The 17,596-nt window shown below is 38.4% G+C and overlaps 1 protein-coding gene across 1 annotated transcript in view; it reads left to right on the top strand.

Moving 5' to 3' along the window:
- The first annotated feature begins 2,959 nt into the window (after positions 1–2,959).
- The window catches only part of LOC137960103 (aldehyde dehydrogenase family 7 member A1), a 29,521-nt gene continuing 14,884 nt past the window's right edge, over positions 2,960–17,596 (top strand). Inside the window, exons 1-12 of the mRNA XM_068807586.1 lie at positions 2,960–3,383; positions 3,786–3,872; positions 4,967–5,098; positions 5,250–5,322; positions 6,396–6,418; positions 6,509–6,572; positions 6,810–6,855; positions 6,967–7,147; positions 15,767–15,943; positions 16,040–16,204; positions 16,729–16,869; positions 16,960–17,057. Coding sequence (XP_068663687.1) covers positions 3,249–3,383; positions 3,786–3,872; positions 4,967–5,098; positions 5,250–5,322; positions 6,396–6,418; positions 6,509–6,572; positions 6,810–6,855; positions 6,967–7,147; positions 15,767–15,943; positions 16,040–16,204; positions 16,729–16,869; positions 16,960–17,057 — 1,322 coding nt within the window. The 5' untranslated portion in view covers positions 2,960–3,248. The remainder of the gene's footprint in view (positions 3,384–3,785; positions 3,873–4,966; positions 5,099–5,249; positions 5,323–6,395; positions 6,419–6,508; positions 6,573–6,809; positions 6,856–6,966; positions 7,148–15,766; positions 15,944–16,039; positions 16,205–16,728; positions 16,870–16,959; positions 17,058–17,596) is intronic.

The raw sequence follows: 17,596 nt of genomic DNA, 5'->3' as shown, positions 1-17,596 counted from the left end.
GTTTAATAATGAGAAAATTTCATGTCAATGTGATCTATATTTAAGGAGATAATCACATTGGAAGAATCAAAGGTTATGATGGTATACTATTGCATGCGAAGATCTAGATTTAAGTCAATTTTTTTGCTTAACTTTTTGTGTTGTTGTTATTAATCAATAATATCAGGAAAGTATATCATGATATACCCTTGGAAAGTTCTTTTTTGTTAACTAACAATATATAGAAAGAATCTTTAGAAAATAATCTGATTTTCATAAACTTTCCTAGATTTATTTGTCAAAGATTGTCTTGTCTAAAGATTTTAAGAAAAAAAAACAAAAAGTGAGGTGTCTTCTTTGATTACCAAGTTGACCCCAATTGAGGGAGGAAACTATCTTTTTTAGAAGATTTTTTTAGCCATGAATTTTGTGAGATTTTGTTGGTATTTTAAATTATTAAAAAGAATTTGATTTGGTATGCTTGCCTAAAAAATTAAGGCAAGAAAAGATGGAAATATTTGGCTTGGCTTGAGTTACTTGGGTTACAATATTTGAGCTAGTGAAGTTGTTGATACTAGCCTTCTTTTACTTGATCATACAAGAGGTGGATTAACCCTTGAACTTGCAAAATATTTGTTGACTTCAAGTTGGGATCATTGACATTATCTGCCAACTTGAGGGAGAGTCTAGAAGGAGAAGTATGGAGGATGAGCACATTGGAGATTGTTTGATTTATTAATTATCAAATAGCACTTGGTTGAACTCATTATTGACAATCTATTACTCGGCTTGACTCACTCACTCACTGTCAAAGTTGCTATCTGCTATTTGCTACCTGTTACCGATTTGATATTACATTGAACTATTAGCTTGAATTATCCTCAACTTATTACTTAGGGCATAGTTTCCTTATTCAAGGATGGACTTGTTGTAGATTATCTTATGTGTCCTTATTGCTCTTAAAGACTTTTACTACCTACTAGTGATCCATTGCTATATAACTGCCTATTTGGTACATGTTATTTGCTCCTAGGCCCATTTCAACTGCTGCTATTGTGTTTCTCTGATTGATACATTATCATTGAAGGAGGACTTTTTGGTTACTGATTGTTGTTAGCATGATTGTTCTGAAGAAGAAGGAAAGCACATGGTGGCCCCAAAATATTATCTTCTGGTGATTACCCTTTACCCCTTTAATTGACATTTTTACTCCTACCATTTGAGAGTCGGTGTCCTATGGAGGGACACCATGATGGAGGGGTTTATTACTACACTTCTGAGTAATGTCTATATACCCACTACCTACAAAGGATAGGAGTATCCCCAACATCCAATGTGAGTCAAGTCTATTATTTCCCCAAGAGGTATTTTTTTGAGCTACCCTGAGAAAGCGGGTAGATTTTGTGCCCCACAGTAGGGCTACTTTTCTGCCTGTAAAATTGAGCATAAAGTATTTTGGATTATGACCATTTCACTGAAGTATGGATTAATGTCTTATGGCTAGGAGTGATTTTACTCTCTCATGTATTATGCCAGTTGGGCCTCTTGGTAAAGAATAAAGAGACCACCAGCTTGAGGGGAAGTGTTTAAAGATATGATGAACTGACATTTTTTACGGGAAGATCCAATACATAATTTGCAGTAAGCTGGGTTTCACGATGTTTTCTCAGCCCTTAATCCACTTCTACTGTGATTATACATAATAGAATCCTAAGTTTTAACATATTTATAGCAGTGGAAAGTGTTTACAATGACTACAAATACCCTTAGGGCTACATGTTTTATAAGGAAAAGACATAAGAAGACATACGACAACATGGATAATTATTATTCTATGTCATCTCGATCAAAGTTTTCCTTATTTATTAGTCTTGCTACCCTTACCAACATAGGTGTCTTTTAACATATAAATGCGATATTTTTGTTGAATAACTTAGTTAAATAGTAATTATTAGTTATTAATATATATGGAATATATATTCAATAGTCAAGTGTCTATATTCTTAAAAAATTGTGACCATGTTTTATTAGAAAAATGTTGGGGGGTGGAAGGAAAGGAAAACATGTATCAATTGACCCAAAGTGTTAGCATTGTGAGAGGATCAATGGAGCCAACTATGGTTTGCGATTTAAATATTATGGCATGATCATGAGTGACAGGCTAACCCAAATGAAAAATCACTTGGGGGGAAAATTGGAATATGCCCCATATGCCCTGTAGATGTGGAAAAGGACAAGGAGAAAAAGGAGCATACACAACACAAAGAAAACAATTAACAACATTATGTGATCAAAATACCATAATGTTGTTGACAGTGATGATGAGGATGAACCCCAAGAAGTTATGATGAGAATAATAGTGGAGGAATATCTAGCCGAGAGACAATGGAAAGAAGTAAGTCCTAGAGAAATGATGAGGATGAAGGGATTACAAGTCCTAGCTTGACTTGAAAGGCACATGACGATTTGAGGGGAATTACCCCTGGGATGATTATGATTATCTTAGTGCATAACATTATCAAAATATAGAGTAAAATATACCTAAGAACTGACATGCAAGGTCGCTATATGTGTTTGAGTCTAGAGGAACCTATACGAGTCACTTGCAGATTAAACCTTCAATACTTCAAAAACTGAAATAGAAGATGCATAGATATATCATTCTTTTCTACAACAAAGGCTTACATGATCAACTTTGCCAAGATGGCTAATCCATTCCCAATGCAGGTCTTGAAATGAAGTAGCCCACTAGAAGAGACAAGGGGACGATTTTCAATAAATAGGTTGATGTAAGTTGACATAAGAAGGAATCTTGTAGTGAAAGGTTAAGGTTTTCAACGCTTGTCCCGTGTTCGACAAGAAGAAACCTCCGTCCCCTAAAAATCACGTTGGTTCTCGTTGAGTTACCTGTTCAATCCATGCGACCTTTATCCTGACACTTTATTAATGAAACATAATAATTCCTTTTGAACTGTGTCCTTATCCACTCCCATGCCTCGACCGAGTACACGCAACAAAGACAACAAACAACTGTGTAGTCTGCTCTCTACAATCGAGTAGCATGAGTACACGGAACTGGCCGATGCTGACATGTATCCGCCGATGGTTCTGATCTGATTGACATTTGGAAGTAAAACACGTCGCAGCATGTTAGATCATCGACTGCGTTGATCTTCTGCACTTCTCAACTCCGTTATATTCTTCGCTGGGACCTCAATCTCTGCTTCGACACTCCCTTCTCTTCTTGTTGATTCATTAATTTTGCAGCGATGGGCTTTGCTAGAAAAGAACACCAATTCTTGACAGAGCTTGGTCTTCGGCCTCGCAATCCGGGCTGCTTCGTCAACGGCGTCTGGAGAGGAAATGGTCCCGTCGTCGTGTCCAGCAATCCCGCCAACAATCAGGTGTAGACCTAATGTCTTCTGATTCTCATCACACGGTTGTATTCATTCTCCTGATCAAATGAAAATAAGAAGTGGCGGTTGAAAGATTTTAATCATTCGTTCTTATTTTAATCTTTGTGGAACATGAACGTTTCATGTCTCCTTTGTCTACAGAACTGAGGATTTTAAATCCGAAATAGGTATTTCGTAATAAAATACAGCTCCGTAGGTCGCTCGAATTTGATTAATATTACCGATAATCAACCCGTATTTAGAAAGTTTTAGACAATCATCGTCTGATGAACTCATCAGAGATTTCTCTTTTCGCCTTGTGTTTTGTAGTTCGGTGAGTGGATCTGATCTTTACTTGTCGGTTTTGCTTGATTTGCGAAGTCAGTTTTTCATTCGGGCTTTTTCATGCAGATTATTGCTGAGGTAGTGGAAGCATCCATCGAAGACTATGAGGATGGCATGCGTGCTTGCAATGAAGCAGCTAAAATATGGATGCAAGTTAGTTCTTTCTTATCCCCCCTTACATAGAATGTACATGTGAGACATTATTTATGACTTTATCAGTTGTTTGATTGGTCAATCTTGCTGAAAAGAGAACAACCTTTCTTCTTTTTAGGTGCCCCTAGTAAAAATAATTATGCGTCATTATGGTACATCTGGAAATGCTGCTCTTAGTTGTCATGCTTGGCAACTATTTAATGCAAAAACAGTGGGCTAGCTTTAACATCTCCTATGTACTTTCATAGCTTCTTAATTGTGATCCATTGGTAGGATCAGTTAGAAAGTTTTGGAGTTACTTTTCTTTTTATGGCGTTTCATTGTCACATCTATCTATACTTCTCATTTTCTGTAACTTTGTAATAGAGGAATATATGTTTCTAGTAACTACTGCTCTTTGCTTCAAATAATTCTCAAACTGAGATACTACTGGAAACATATTTATACTTACTAGTTATTCATGCTTCACATTATTACTGGACTGAATATATATTATTATACTTTAATTACATGTTAATGATTTTCTTAGCATCTGTTTCAGTATTTAGTATTAAAATGTCATTTTATCTCAGGAAAAAGGTCGTTTTATCTCACTTAATAACAATATTCACAGCCTTGGATAATTTCTCTCTCTAAAGTATGTTCCCAATGATTTTCCCGTGTATTGACTTATGTAAAGAACACTAATCATCGAGCCATATATTTACTTGCGTATCTGTTTCATTCAAATGGTTCAAAATGTTGGCCTTTTATGTTCAATGTTCACCAACACCTTTTTTTAAAGTTGATGCATTAATCTTAATTTTTGTCTTTAAAAAAAAACTTGTGAATTGAACCTTTTGGCTCTATGGCCACATGGAGGGGAAGGGGGAAGGCTAGAGTTAGGTCCTGGGTTCAACTTTCTCCAGGATATGGCGTTCAACATTCAAATGTAAGAAGGAACTTTTAACATGTATGATTTTGCATGAATTATGTATTAGTGGGTCAACAAAGTTATGTCAATGTCATTGATGGATCACTAATAGTTTTGTTGATGTTGTCACTTAATCACTGTAGGTCCCTTTTCATTATTTATTGTGTTTATCTCGTGCCAGGTTCCTGCACCTAAAAGGGGTGAGATAGTACGGCAGATTGGTGATGCTCTGCGAACCAAATTACAGCATCTTGGTCGTCTTGTTTCACTTGAGATGGGGAAAATTCTCCCAGAAGGGATAGGGGAAGTTCAAGTAGGATAGAATTCCTTTACATTGTATTCTGCTGATCAACTTTTGTTTACCTTTTCTTTTAACTTGGAATTTTTTGGGTGCTTTTATCCATGTTTTACAAAATGTATGATCCTTCTGTTTCATCTAATTTCTGGGGCCATGTATTCTGCAGGAAATCATTGACATGTGTGATTATGCTGTTGGGTTGAGTCGACAGTTGAATGGATCAATAATACCTTCAGAACGTGAGCTCCTACTCTCTTTTGGTCTTCCATTTGTTTTTAGCTCATTATACTTCAATGTTCTTCATTATAGTTTTATTCCTCTCAATAATTTAGCATGATTGTAAACTGGTTCTTGTATTCTTCCCTTGACCTCATGCAGAACATGCTATGGGTAAGAGGGAGGATGTGGCATGAGGCCATTTAAAGTGCATAAGAAATGAAATTACCTGTAAAAGTAGCATTAACTGTTTATACATGGATCAAATATGAATACTGAATCGGTTTGCAACAATGTTATTAAAACCGGCCCGGCCATCAAACCGATAGTATGGCCAGTTTTGATCTAACAAGGTTAGTCCGGGTTCAAATATAGTTGGACCAAAGTAGGATGCTACTATTAGATTTTACCATGTATTTGTTATTACATTAGCTTTTGACACAATCCACTAGTTTGGTATGCTGGTATGATGTTTTCCATGCAAGTGTTTGGTCTCCTTTTTGAATCCTCTCTCCAACAATTTTTTTTCATGTCTCTTCATATACTGATTATCAAGATGGACCCGATTCAAACGGTGTGATTTAAGTTCTGCCAGACTAACTGGCTGGGTCATCCGATTTTAAGATAAATCTGGTTTTTGCCTACATAAGAACCGGCAAAGGGTCCTGTTCCAGTTCAACTCAGTTGAATTGGCCGGTTCGGCCTGGTTTTGATGACATTGTTTGCAATATTTCAAGAGCTGAAGAAAAAACTTAGCTATGAAAGATGTTTGTTTAAAATGTTTGATAGGTGAAAACGGAAGCTGATGCATGAGTAATTTCATATCTTTATATTTACTTCTGGTTAAGTCTTATCAATTTCGTCATTTGCAAATCTCTGTCTTTTTCTTCCTTTTTTTTATATGGTGTTTGAACTGCTCAACCTTTGTGAGTCAGACTTGCAGCTTTGAGAACTAATTATAGAAATGATTTAGGCAACCATTGTTGAAGTCAACTTTGGTGCCAGTGATGGATAGTTTCTGCTTGGACTAAATGATATCCTTTATAAAGAAGCTTTCACTTGTAATGACTGGCTTTTCTGTTTCATTATGCAACAGGTCCAAATCATACGATGATGGAGGTGCATTACTTGAATCTTTTTCTGCATCTTTTGTGATGGTAATGTCAAAATCTTCTTTATGCACGTAAACAACATTTTTGGATATTGCAGGTGTGGAATCCCCTTGGAATAGTAGGGGTAATTACCGCTTTTAACTTCCCATGTGCTGTTCTTGGTAATTCTCTACACTCTTTCGAACTTGGGTTGCTAAGTACAATTCAAATGGATTTTAAATTTGTTTATGTTGTAATACTGGAAGTATTCAACTGTATCTTACTTGTTCATTTTTATTATCTTACTTAAGTTTAGGTCCTCTCTTCTTATTCTAGTAATTTCTTTGTGCAAAGTTAGGACTTGGTATCAGTGTGTTTACTTTGAGCTTGGTGTTAATTTCTGCATTTTGTGGCTGCAGGATGGAATGCTTGCATTGCATTAGTCTGTGGCAATTGTGTGGTCTGGTGAGCAAATGCTGATTCATTTGATATTTTCCTACCCATTTTGGTACACATTTTCAAGATAACAATACTGTAGAAGTGCATTTACTATGCCACTCTCTAAATGTCTCAAAGGAAAGGAGCTCCTACAACTCCTCTAATCACTATTGCAATGACGGAAATTGTGGCTGGTATCCTAGAAAAGAATAATTTACCTGGTGGAATTTTCACATCCTTCTGTGGTGGAGCTGAAATTGGTCAAGCAATAGCTGAAGATACACGCATCCCTCTTGTATCGTTCACTGGTAGTTCTAAGGTATTTTCAGAATCCGTTCTTCAGGCATTTAGTTATTTTATTAGCCAGTGTCACTTCTGAACTATCATATTTACAAGGACGGACTAGACTAATTAAGCTTATAGAATTCGGGGAAAGCCTCTAGCTGATTAAAGAAAAAATCAGAGAATCAAGAAAAAATAGTTACTGGTTTTTTCCACTTGTGGCAAGTGGTTTCAAATGCAGACCTCACATTTTCATGGTGTCTTCTCTCTCTCTCTCTCTCTTATTCTAATACTAAATTTTCTGTTGGTTCTTAATTGTTCAGCTTGCTCCTAGTATTGATATTTTTTCTTTTGAGAAAAGGTGCATTTTCGTTAAGCCTGAAGGCAAAGGAAATGCATCAAGAAGGGGGGTTTCTAACAATAAGATATGGGAGGGAAACCCCCTCTTTGACAAGAGAGTCAGCCACACTATTGGCTGCTCTATGTACATTGACTTCAATTTTTGAGAAAAAAAAACACTTTTCATTAAGCCTGAAGTCAAGAAAAAAAAAAAATACATCAGGGAAGGGGCCCTCTAGCTATATGAGATTGGAGGGAGACCCCATCCTTATCAAGAGCATCAACATCATTATTTACTGAGCTGTGGACATGGTCCAATTACAAATAATATCTGTTGCTAGATTAAGGCCTTCATGATAGACATTCTAATAACGCTAAGGAGGATCTGTTTTCTTTGAGCACCAATTGATGATGTTGCTGGAGTCTCCTTAAACATGGAGGGTCCATGCAATCTATTGCTGAATATCTTGAGCCCTTGCCTAAGGGCTTGAAGCTCGGATGTTGTAGAATTTGAAGTTCCAACGGGGCCCGTGGAGGAGGTTAAAATGATACCTGATGAGTTCCTCAAAACTCCTCCAATCCAGAGGGATTGGGATTAAGTGGAGCAGTCAAAATTGAGTTTAATGACTGATGAGGCAGGAGTTGCCAGATCAACATTGGGGGATAGGATGGGTGGGCTAACTGGGAGACCTGAAACCAGTTACTTCGCATCTAGACTCCACTAACATCCAGAGATTTTGACCAGGAGATGATATGAGATAAGGCTTGGTTAGCAACATTTAGCCGAGGAGAAAAGCACTGCTAGAAGCACCTCTAGTTCCGCTTGCTCTAAATACACTACGGGATGAAGGTCAAGCAGGCTTTCAGCATGGTTTTCTGCAATGCTTGAAGACGCAATCTTGTGCTAAGAGAGATGAGGGCTGGGAGAAAACTTGGGAGACAACTTGGCATATGAAACTTGCTGAAGAAATAATTCCAAATTTGCCAGGAGAATGGGCAGCGCAGGAGGAGATGTTCAACTGATTCAGTTTGCACACACATAGCACAATCAGCATTTGGAATGAGTGCTCCACCCCGAATTAGGTTCGCTCTTGTAAGAATCTTCCTTTGGATAGCACTCCATGCAAAAAGTATGATCTTTGTGGGGCCAGAAAGAGATTGGAAAGATGTTGAAATACAGTGAGATTCATCACCTGCTGATAAGAGGCCTTAGCAAGATGCAGTGGAGAAGGTGCCATTGGCTGTAAGACACCAGACAAGTTTGTCTGCCTCAGAGGAAGGAATTGCTACTTGATCCATTTGAACCATGAGATTGCTGAATTCAGCCGCCTCGAGGTCATTAAGATGGTGCTGGAAGTGGGAACTCCAGTTTACTTTGTGGAGGGAGCCATTCAGTAGAAAATCAGATAGGAGAGCAAATGGTCTTCTGGTCAGGTTGAATAGGCAGGGAAATTGGGTTTTGAGAGGAGAGTCGACTTCCAGGTGTCTGAACATAAGTGAATGCAACTTCCTTTTCTAGCAAAGATTCAGGTGTTTGGCGCTAATTGGCTGAAGGTTTTGTGAATGTATTTCCAAGTGGGTGAAAAATGGGCTAAAGAACTTTCTCCAATGTGCCCTGATTCATTCAGCTCTCCTAATTTCCTTTTAATCATAGGAATCCAGGGAAGATTGCTGTTGACATTAGGCTGCCAACACCATTTGGTGAGGTGGGGTCTCTGAGCCTCCATAATTCTTCTAATGCCCAACCCTATTCGAATTTTTGGTTTGCATACATCTGCTCACTTTACTGGATGATGCTTGAAGCTATCTGATGATTCTTTCTAGAGTAAGTTCCTCATATTTTTTTTGATGTCTTTGTAAACACTTGTTGAGTAGTGAAGGAAGGATAAGAAGTATGTGGGAATACCATATAAGCATCGTTAAATCAAAATTATCTGCCTGGCTTTCGATATCGTTCTACCTTTCCATGTGGAGAGCCTATTTTGCAGTTTTTCCATTATTGGATTCCAAAGGGTCTTATTGATTTTTCCAGTGAAAAGGGAAAGCCCCAAGTAGGTGCCTGGTGTAGAAGCTGCACAGCAGCCAAGGCAGGAAGTTAAGTCATCAAGCTATGACAGGGTGAGGTTGAAACCCTATAATGAGGACTTCTGCCAATATATTTTTTGTCCCGAAATTAGCTTGAAGATATGGAAAAGGCTTTTATGTGAATAACCTGGTTCATCAATCCTTCGCCAAAGATAATGGTATTGTCTGCATATTGGATGATAGTAATGTTCAATCTATCATCTAGAAACAGAGTAGAGAGCCTGTCTAGATCTTTCACCAGCCCAATAAAACCCCTCATTCCTTCAGCCACAATATTAAAGAGAAAGGGTCAGAGAAGGTCTCGTTGCCTAATCCCCTTGAATCCTTTGAAGTAGCCACAGGTGCTACAGTTGATCAAGGTGGAGTATGGGGCTGAGGATATGCAACTATTGATCCAGCTTCTCCATTTAGGATCAAAACCCATGCAACCCATTAAAGAATCAAGATACTGCTAGCAAACATGGTCAAAAGCCTTCTCAAAATCTAGCTTTAATATAATCCTTGGGCTTGATCCTTTCTTGAAACGGTGGGCTTTCTCTTGCATACAGATGGCAGTGTCAAGGATGATTTTTCCTTTTGTGAAGGGGCTTTGTTCTTTGCTGATTAGACGAGGGATTACTGATTTGAGCTGTTGAGTCAGAGTTTCGGGAGATTATCTTGTTTATGCTGGATATTAGACTGATTGGCCTGAAGTTCGACACCTCAAGATTATCTTTCTTGGGCATCAAAGAGATGAAAGACACACAAGTATTCCTGATGGTGATTATTTTTGTAGAAGTCAGTCATCATGTTATGGACATATTCAGCCATGAAGCACTAGGCCGCTTGGTAAAACTTTCTATTGAAGCTGTCCTGGCCAAGGGCCTTGTGCAGGGGCATCAGAGAAATTGCATCTTCCTACTCTTTAGCGGTAAAAGGTCTTTTTAGCCAATCTCGTTGGGCCTTGGAAGCATCTTAAGCTGAAGTTGGTCAATGAAGGGCCGATTGTGACATTCTTCTTGTAGAGGGAATTTAGTTAGTGACGGATTCAGGTATTTGGAATTTAATTTCCCATTGATTTGGAGGGAATTAATTTTGTTAGACTGACATCGAGCAGAGACAATGGATTGGAAGTAGCAGGTGTTTGCATCCCCCTCTCTCAATCATTGGAATCTAGCTTATTGTTTCCACTTAATTCCGTCATGATTGATTAAGTTTTGAAGGGTAATAGAGGTAAAAATGCAATCTGAAAACTTGAAGGGGGAAGGCGTCTACCTTCCTTGAGGAGGTTGAGAGGATTGATTTGCGATTGCAGGGTGTCCTTTTGGGCAGAGAAAGATGCTCAAGTAGTTTTGGACCACTGTTTCAACTTTAATTTCAAGGATTTCAGCTTCATGGCAATGGCACCCCTGGCTGGACCCTTCACCGTTTCTTCCTTCCACCAATTTTCCAAGAATCTGAAGCAATCTTTATCCTCAAGCCATGAGTTCCCAAATTTGAAAGGTTTTTGGCCCCAACTGCTTGATTTAGTGTCCAAAATGATAGACCAGTGATCAAATACTGCCTCATCTGCAACTAAGGCTAAGGTGTCCAAGTAAATCTGGAGCCAATTATCGGTGCTCGGAAATTGGTCTAACTTGGACAGGATTGGATTTGGCCGCGAGTTAATCCACGTGAAAGACTTTCGCTGTGAGTTACTCCAGTGAAGACTGTTGTGAGGTACTGGAGGGAACCTCTCACTGCAGAATCAGATAGTGTTGAAGTACCCAGCCAGGGTGTGTTCCAGTCGTCCATTGCTTGAGATAGCTCATCCCATAGATTAGAATGGCGCTTGTAGTTACTGGGCCCATATACTCTCCCTAGACATCAAACAGTTCCAGCCTCTTTGTCCTTGAATGTGGACAAGAGGAATTTATTGATTTTGCAATTCAAAAATTCCCAGTTAGCTTTAATCCCAGGTGACTAAAATTCCTCCAGCAGAAGCGCAAGCTTCTCGGCCAAGCCAACCGGGCCGAGAGATATAGAAAAGATCTCTGACTGAAGAATCAGACATTGTTTGAGATTTTGGTTCCTGTAGAATTACAACCTGAGCTTTTCTTGATGCTTGAAGAGCTTTTATTAACACTCTTTTCCTAGAGCTTCCAGCCCCTCTTACATTCCAGGAGAAGATAATCATTTCTTCCACTTCTTCTTTGCTGCTTGGAACTGTTCTGCAAACTCCAACATTCTTTCCCATGCGTCATTATCATAATGGTCCTTTAACTGAGGATGGATTCAGGTAGAGAGCTTGGCATCTGTTTTGTGGTTGACTTCTGGTTTTTACTTGAGCCATGAGCCATCTCCTTACCGTTTCTTGAACGGCTTGTTACTTCAGCTGGCTGGGAATCAAAGATTCACCTTCGTTTCACCCAGAGCTTGGTTATATGCACTTGTGGCTGAAAGTTATTTGAAGTGTAGATTTCCGAAATCATTGCCTTTCAGAAAAGATGGTTTTGTGTATAGGATTCATGACTTCTTGCTGGGAAGGCGTCCATGATCTGCCCAAGAATGGTTGCGGGAGAATCGCTGGTGAGGTGTGTAGGCTGTTGGTTGGGTTTATCTTGTGGGTGTTTTTTGTTTTTCTAGTTTCTGGCATGAGTAAATGGGAATGCAGGGGAGGCTGAGGGTGGGTAATGTTCCAGTTAGGATTTTGATTTTTTGGGCTGTGTCAGGGGGTTAGCAATCTCCTAATATTGGTATTACCAGCAACATGTCCTCTTTGTCTATATTAGATTTTAAGAAATGATCCAAATTTACAAACTTTTTAGTGTCTAAACCCTTACAGGATTGGCATAACTATTTTGTCAAAGATATTTTTTTATCATATTTATCTGAGTTGAATTTTACACCTAAAATTTTATTTCAGCCTAAATGCAGAAGAAACTAAGTTTGTTTTAATATACTAAATTTAGGATGTTCTCTTACAGTTTTAATCAATTTCTTTTTTGAGTTCAGGATTTATCCCCAAACTTCTGCTTCTCTTGATTTCCTCATTTTTTCTCCGTTCTGCACTGTTATTTTTCTTTGTTATTTCAGACCCTCTTATCAGTTTGTCTCTTTGTCACCTGTGACTTATTCACTACATCAAACATGTTACTAGTACTATCTAAACCTATTATGCATGTTTTATGTTATGGTCCTAGGGTTAAGTACCTATGCCTTCCGCTCTTAACAGGCCTGTCTTTTGGGTAGTATTGGCTAGGTGCTTAACATTTGGTATCAGAGCGGGCACCACGTTGCGTGTTCGATTCTCGGGTGCGTAGAGGCTGGATTAAAATTACTGGTAGGGTGCAGAGGCTGGATTAAAATTACTGGTAGGCTGCGGTTGGGCTAGTGTCGCTGCACCGTCGTGGTCGTCGGCTTGTCGTGAGTTCGAATCCCTGAGGGGAGCCCCGGCATGGGTGTCGCGAGCCTCGGACGTGGTCGCCGTAAGGGATTATGGGATCTTGACCCGGCACCCGTCGTTGAGTGTTAAGCCGCTGTGGACGTTGGCTCGCGAAGGTGGGGTGTACTGTTATGGTCCTGGGGTTAAGTACCTATGCCTTCCGCTCCTAACAGGCCGGTCTTTTGGGTAGTATTGGCTAGGTGCTTAACATTTTAACCATGGAAATTAAGCCAAAGAAGCACAAAACCTTCTAACAAGGTATAAGAGAAGCACAAACATTCTTACAGTAGATAATCTTACAGTAGTGCATTTCCTTTATTTTTCAGCACTCAAATGGGTTTCATAGGGATCTTGTTATAAGGGTTTAGGCTAGAAGTTAGGAGTTCAGGAATGCCAGGTCTGTCATAATCAACTTTAACTGCAAGGAAGTTTAGCTTAGAGTGAAAAAGAACAAGCAGTTGTAAGAAAAAAAAAACAAGGGGTGTTGGATCTGAAAAGAACATTATCAAAAAGGGATAGAGACCCTAATATGTTGATGTTCATGCATATAGGAGCGTTTTACAAAGTCAGGCCAGCAGTATTGAGCTAAACTATCTCTTTGAAGTCTTTTAAAAAATCATTTGAGTAAAGGTGCTTTCAAACAGTGGTTTACATGGTACGTTCTGATCAAGTCTTGTTTACATGGTATTCCATCTTATTTTCTTTCCCTGTACCGCTGTCCTGTCTCTGTTAGCAAGAGAATCGAGTTTCTGAAAAGACGATTTTTATGGGGAGGGCAAAACGGGGAAAAAATAGTCTTGTAAAATGGGTTGACGTTTGTAAGCCTTATGCTGAGGGTGGTCTTGGGATTCGTGACACTGCAACAACTAACTCAACTCTTCTTCTGAAATGGCTCTGGAAATTCAATATGTTTCCGTCTCTGATCTGACGGAATATAGTGGCCGGTAAAGCAAACAAATCCTCCGGATGGTGGACTGAAGGAGGAAGGTATAACAAGCTATCTCCTGTTTGGAAAAAAATCGCAGCCCTGCTCCCTGTTTTTAAAAAATCTGTCAAGTGCTATGTGGGATCTGGAAATAGGACAAAATTTTGGACGGATTGGTGGATTGGCCAGGCTAGCCTAAACTCTAGCTTTTGTCAAATCTTCTCTCTTGCAAGGAACAATGACGATTATATTTCAGTGGTCTGGCAGAACTCTGGTAACTGAAACTTAAATCTCCGTAGAGCTCTAACAGAAACAGAAACTCTTGAAGTTGCTGATCTTATTACGAAATTATCTGTGGTTTGCGTAAGCAATGCTCCTGATACTCTGATTTGGACTCCTTGTCCCAAAGGTACGTTCAACTGCATATAAATCTCTTCTCACCCCCCTGCTCAATCTGGTCACTCCTCTACAATTGCGTGGACTTTGCACGCCCCTCCAAGAGCAAAATTCCTAATCTGGGTGGCTGGCCAAAATAAAATATTGACTTCGGACTCGTTAATACGTCACGGAACTCAGGTTGCCGATCCTATGTGCCCGTTTTGCTTTGTCTCCACTGAAATTGCGGATCATATATTATTGTTGTGTAAATATGCTCACTCGGTGTGGACCACTTTCATAAACAAAATCGGCCTGCAGTATTGCTCTTCTCAAAACCTCACAGAAACTATTCATACAATCACTAAGGCTAATCTCCCAAAACTTAGAAAACTTTTAATCTCTTGCTGCGTTGGTCACATCATCTGGGCCCTTTGGAAAGAGTGGAATAATCGAAGGTTTAATAAGAAATCGCTCCCTGATAATATTCTTAGCAATCAAATTATTGGGCAAGTTACATCTTGGATTCGTATGAGAAAGGAATTTAAAATCCTTGAAGGAATCAACTTACGAGAAAACTGGAATCTGGTTGCAAAAATGTGTTATCCCCCTCGACCTCCTATAATGAAGACTTGGTCTCCCCCCCCAGGCCGGATACTTTAAACTAAACTTTGACGGAAGTGCATTTGGTTGTCCGGGACCTGCTGGCTATGGTGGGGTTATTCACGATGATAAAAGAGAATCTTCTCATTTCTTTTGCTGGACCTATTGGGATTTCAGATTCTACTACGGTAGAGTTATCTAGATTATTTAATGGTCTCAAACTGTTCCATCAAAGGTTAGTAGGTCCATTATATGTTGAAGGCGATTCTCAAGTCGTTATCAGTTGGGGGACTAAGAAATGTAAACCGCCTTGGCGTCATTGGAATCTTTCTGATGATGTATGTACCTTAACTTCTCAATTACAATGTACATGGAATTTTATTCCTAGATCCGCTAATCACTTAGCGGATAAACAGGCTAAAACAGGTGTTTTTCTCCATAATCTTGTTGTGGAGGAAGGTCCTGTTTAGTTAGGTTTGTATCTCTCTCTCTCAGTAATATACTTTCACACTTTTTCTCAAAAAAAAAAAAAAAAAAAAACAGTGATTTTGGAAAAAAAAAGATCCAAAAACTAAAAGGCCAGAAATGAAAAAGACAAGTTTGAGAAGAAAGAGGAAAAAAAAAAAAAGAAGGCATCACAACCAGGGCAATAAGAAAGCTCTGCAATTCTTACTTATAAACTTATTTAATACAAAACAGTTGAGGCTTTTGTTGCCAATAACACTTAAAAATAACCAGCCCAAACTAAAATATTGCAATAACTCAAAAATTAGGGTACACTAGAAAAATGCCAAAATTAGAACATAAAAAAAACTCTTTCAGGCTGCAAAACTAACCCAAGTTAAAGCCCAATAAAGCCTCAACATTTGTTATTTCATTGATACTAGTGAACTATTGGAACTCAAGAAGCATTTATCTAAGCGCAGGTGGGATCGATGGTTCAACAGACTGTAAACAAGAGGTTTGGCAAATGTTTGCTTGAACTGAGTGGAAACAATGCTATAATTGTTATGGATGATGCTGATATTCAACTAGCTGTTCGCTCTGTTCTATTTGCTGCTGTTGGAACGGCTGGCCAGCGGTGCACAACATGCCGTCGGCTGGTAAAGTTGCTCATTCTGAAGCTAATATTTTACTTTCTGAATGTATGCAAAAATTATGGACCTCAGTTCTTTGAAACTAATTTGGCTTTTGAGCAGCTTCTTCATGAAAATGTATATCAACATGTGCTTGATCAACTAATTGGAGTTTACAAGCAAGTAAAAATTGGAGACCCTTTAGAGAAAGGAACTTTGCTGGGACCATTGCATACTCCTGCTTCAAGGGAAAACTTTGTGAGAGGCATGGAAGTCATAAAATCTCAGGCATGTCTCATTCTTACTTATCAATATATATAATTTATTTATTTATTTGCTTCTGTCATATATTTTTACTGCACATTGCCTTTAATAGTCAGTAATTCCAGCTTGATTTGGGTTATTGGATCAACTTGTGCGTGAGCATTTTTTTTAATGTTATTAATAGTACCCCAAAACTTCACAGAGAGGTAAAGCTTTCTGTTTTCACTTCTCATGCATCAAGGCTTTATATTGTGGTAGAATTTGTAGTGATGGTAAATAATCATACAAAGTGTCAAATTTTGTATGAAATTTTATTTTGTTTCTTCTCACTTGGACAAAATTGTTTAGCTCAGATTGTCTTCCTTAGTTCCTACTTGAGAGGATTTGACTATTGTAAGGTTTTTGTGCTTTCCACTTGACAGTAAAAATTGCTTGAATTATTTCTGGAATATGAAAAGAGTTGTTAAGTTGTCATTGTACATTTTATAAAGTTTCTCTCCATCAGATTTCTAAAAGGAATTTCTCACTGTTAGACATAATACATTCAGGGAGGAAAAATTCTTGTAGGCGGATCTGTTGTAGAATCTGGTGGAAATTTCGTGCAACCAACAATTGTTGAGATCTCTCCTGATGCACCTGTAGTCAAGGAAGAGTTGTTTGCTCCTGTTCTCCATGTTATGAAATTTCAGGTAATTGTTTCATTATTTGCTTTCCTAAGTGTCTTCCGGTTCCTTTTATTTTGCTATTTTTTTTTTTATCAATTACTCCTTATTTTGCAGACTCTAAAAGAAGCAATTGAAATAAACAACTCTGTACCACAAGGGTTAAGTAGCTCAATCTTTACAAGGCGGCCTGAAATAATATTCAAATGGATTGGGTTAGTTTTGAGTTACCATTTACATTTTCATCTATTCTTAGTGAAGTTGTTAAAGTGATTACTTGAATTGCTGCTTCTACAGTAGAGCTTTTGCTATTTATGAGCAAATTTTTAACTTTTTTTCTTTTTCAATTGAATTCCAGGAATCAGTTTTTTGTTTTTTCTCATTTTTGTTTGGCTCCATTCTGACTACATTTCTGATTGACTTCATTGCTACTTTTATTTTAATAATCTGTATGATGGGAATCAAGGGTTTTAAATTTACTGGGAAGGGAAAAGAAAGATGGCTATTTCATTGTGAAGAGTTTGTGCAATTTTGTTTGACTAGGAACTCAAGTTTGAGAGTTCATATGGGTTTTGTTTATTTAACTTTTTTTTAGTTGGCTTTTGTCTTTTGGGCTTTTTTTGGATTAACCCGGGAGCTTCTTAAGGTTTCTTTTTTGTTCAGCCTTGATCTTTGTTATTAGCAGTGTTGTCAGATCTGAACTGGACTGGCTAGTCCAAACTGGTTGAACAGGAACCAGACGCCTGTCTGGTTT

Source organism: Aristolochia californica, unplaced genomic scaffold, assembly GCF_029961685.1.
Source record: "Aristolochia californica isolate CCGP_79_NKW_82.1479 unplaced genomic scaffold, dmAriCali1.0.hap1 SCAF_3, whole genome shotgun sequence".
NCBI classification, from domain to species: domain Eukaryota; kingdom Viridiplantae; phylum Streptophyta; class Magnoliopsida; order Piperales; family Aristolochiaceae; genus Aristolochia; species Aristolochia californica.
This window is presented reverse-complemented; position numbering and strand designations above follow the sequence as displayed.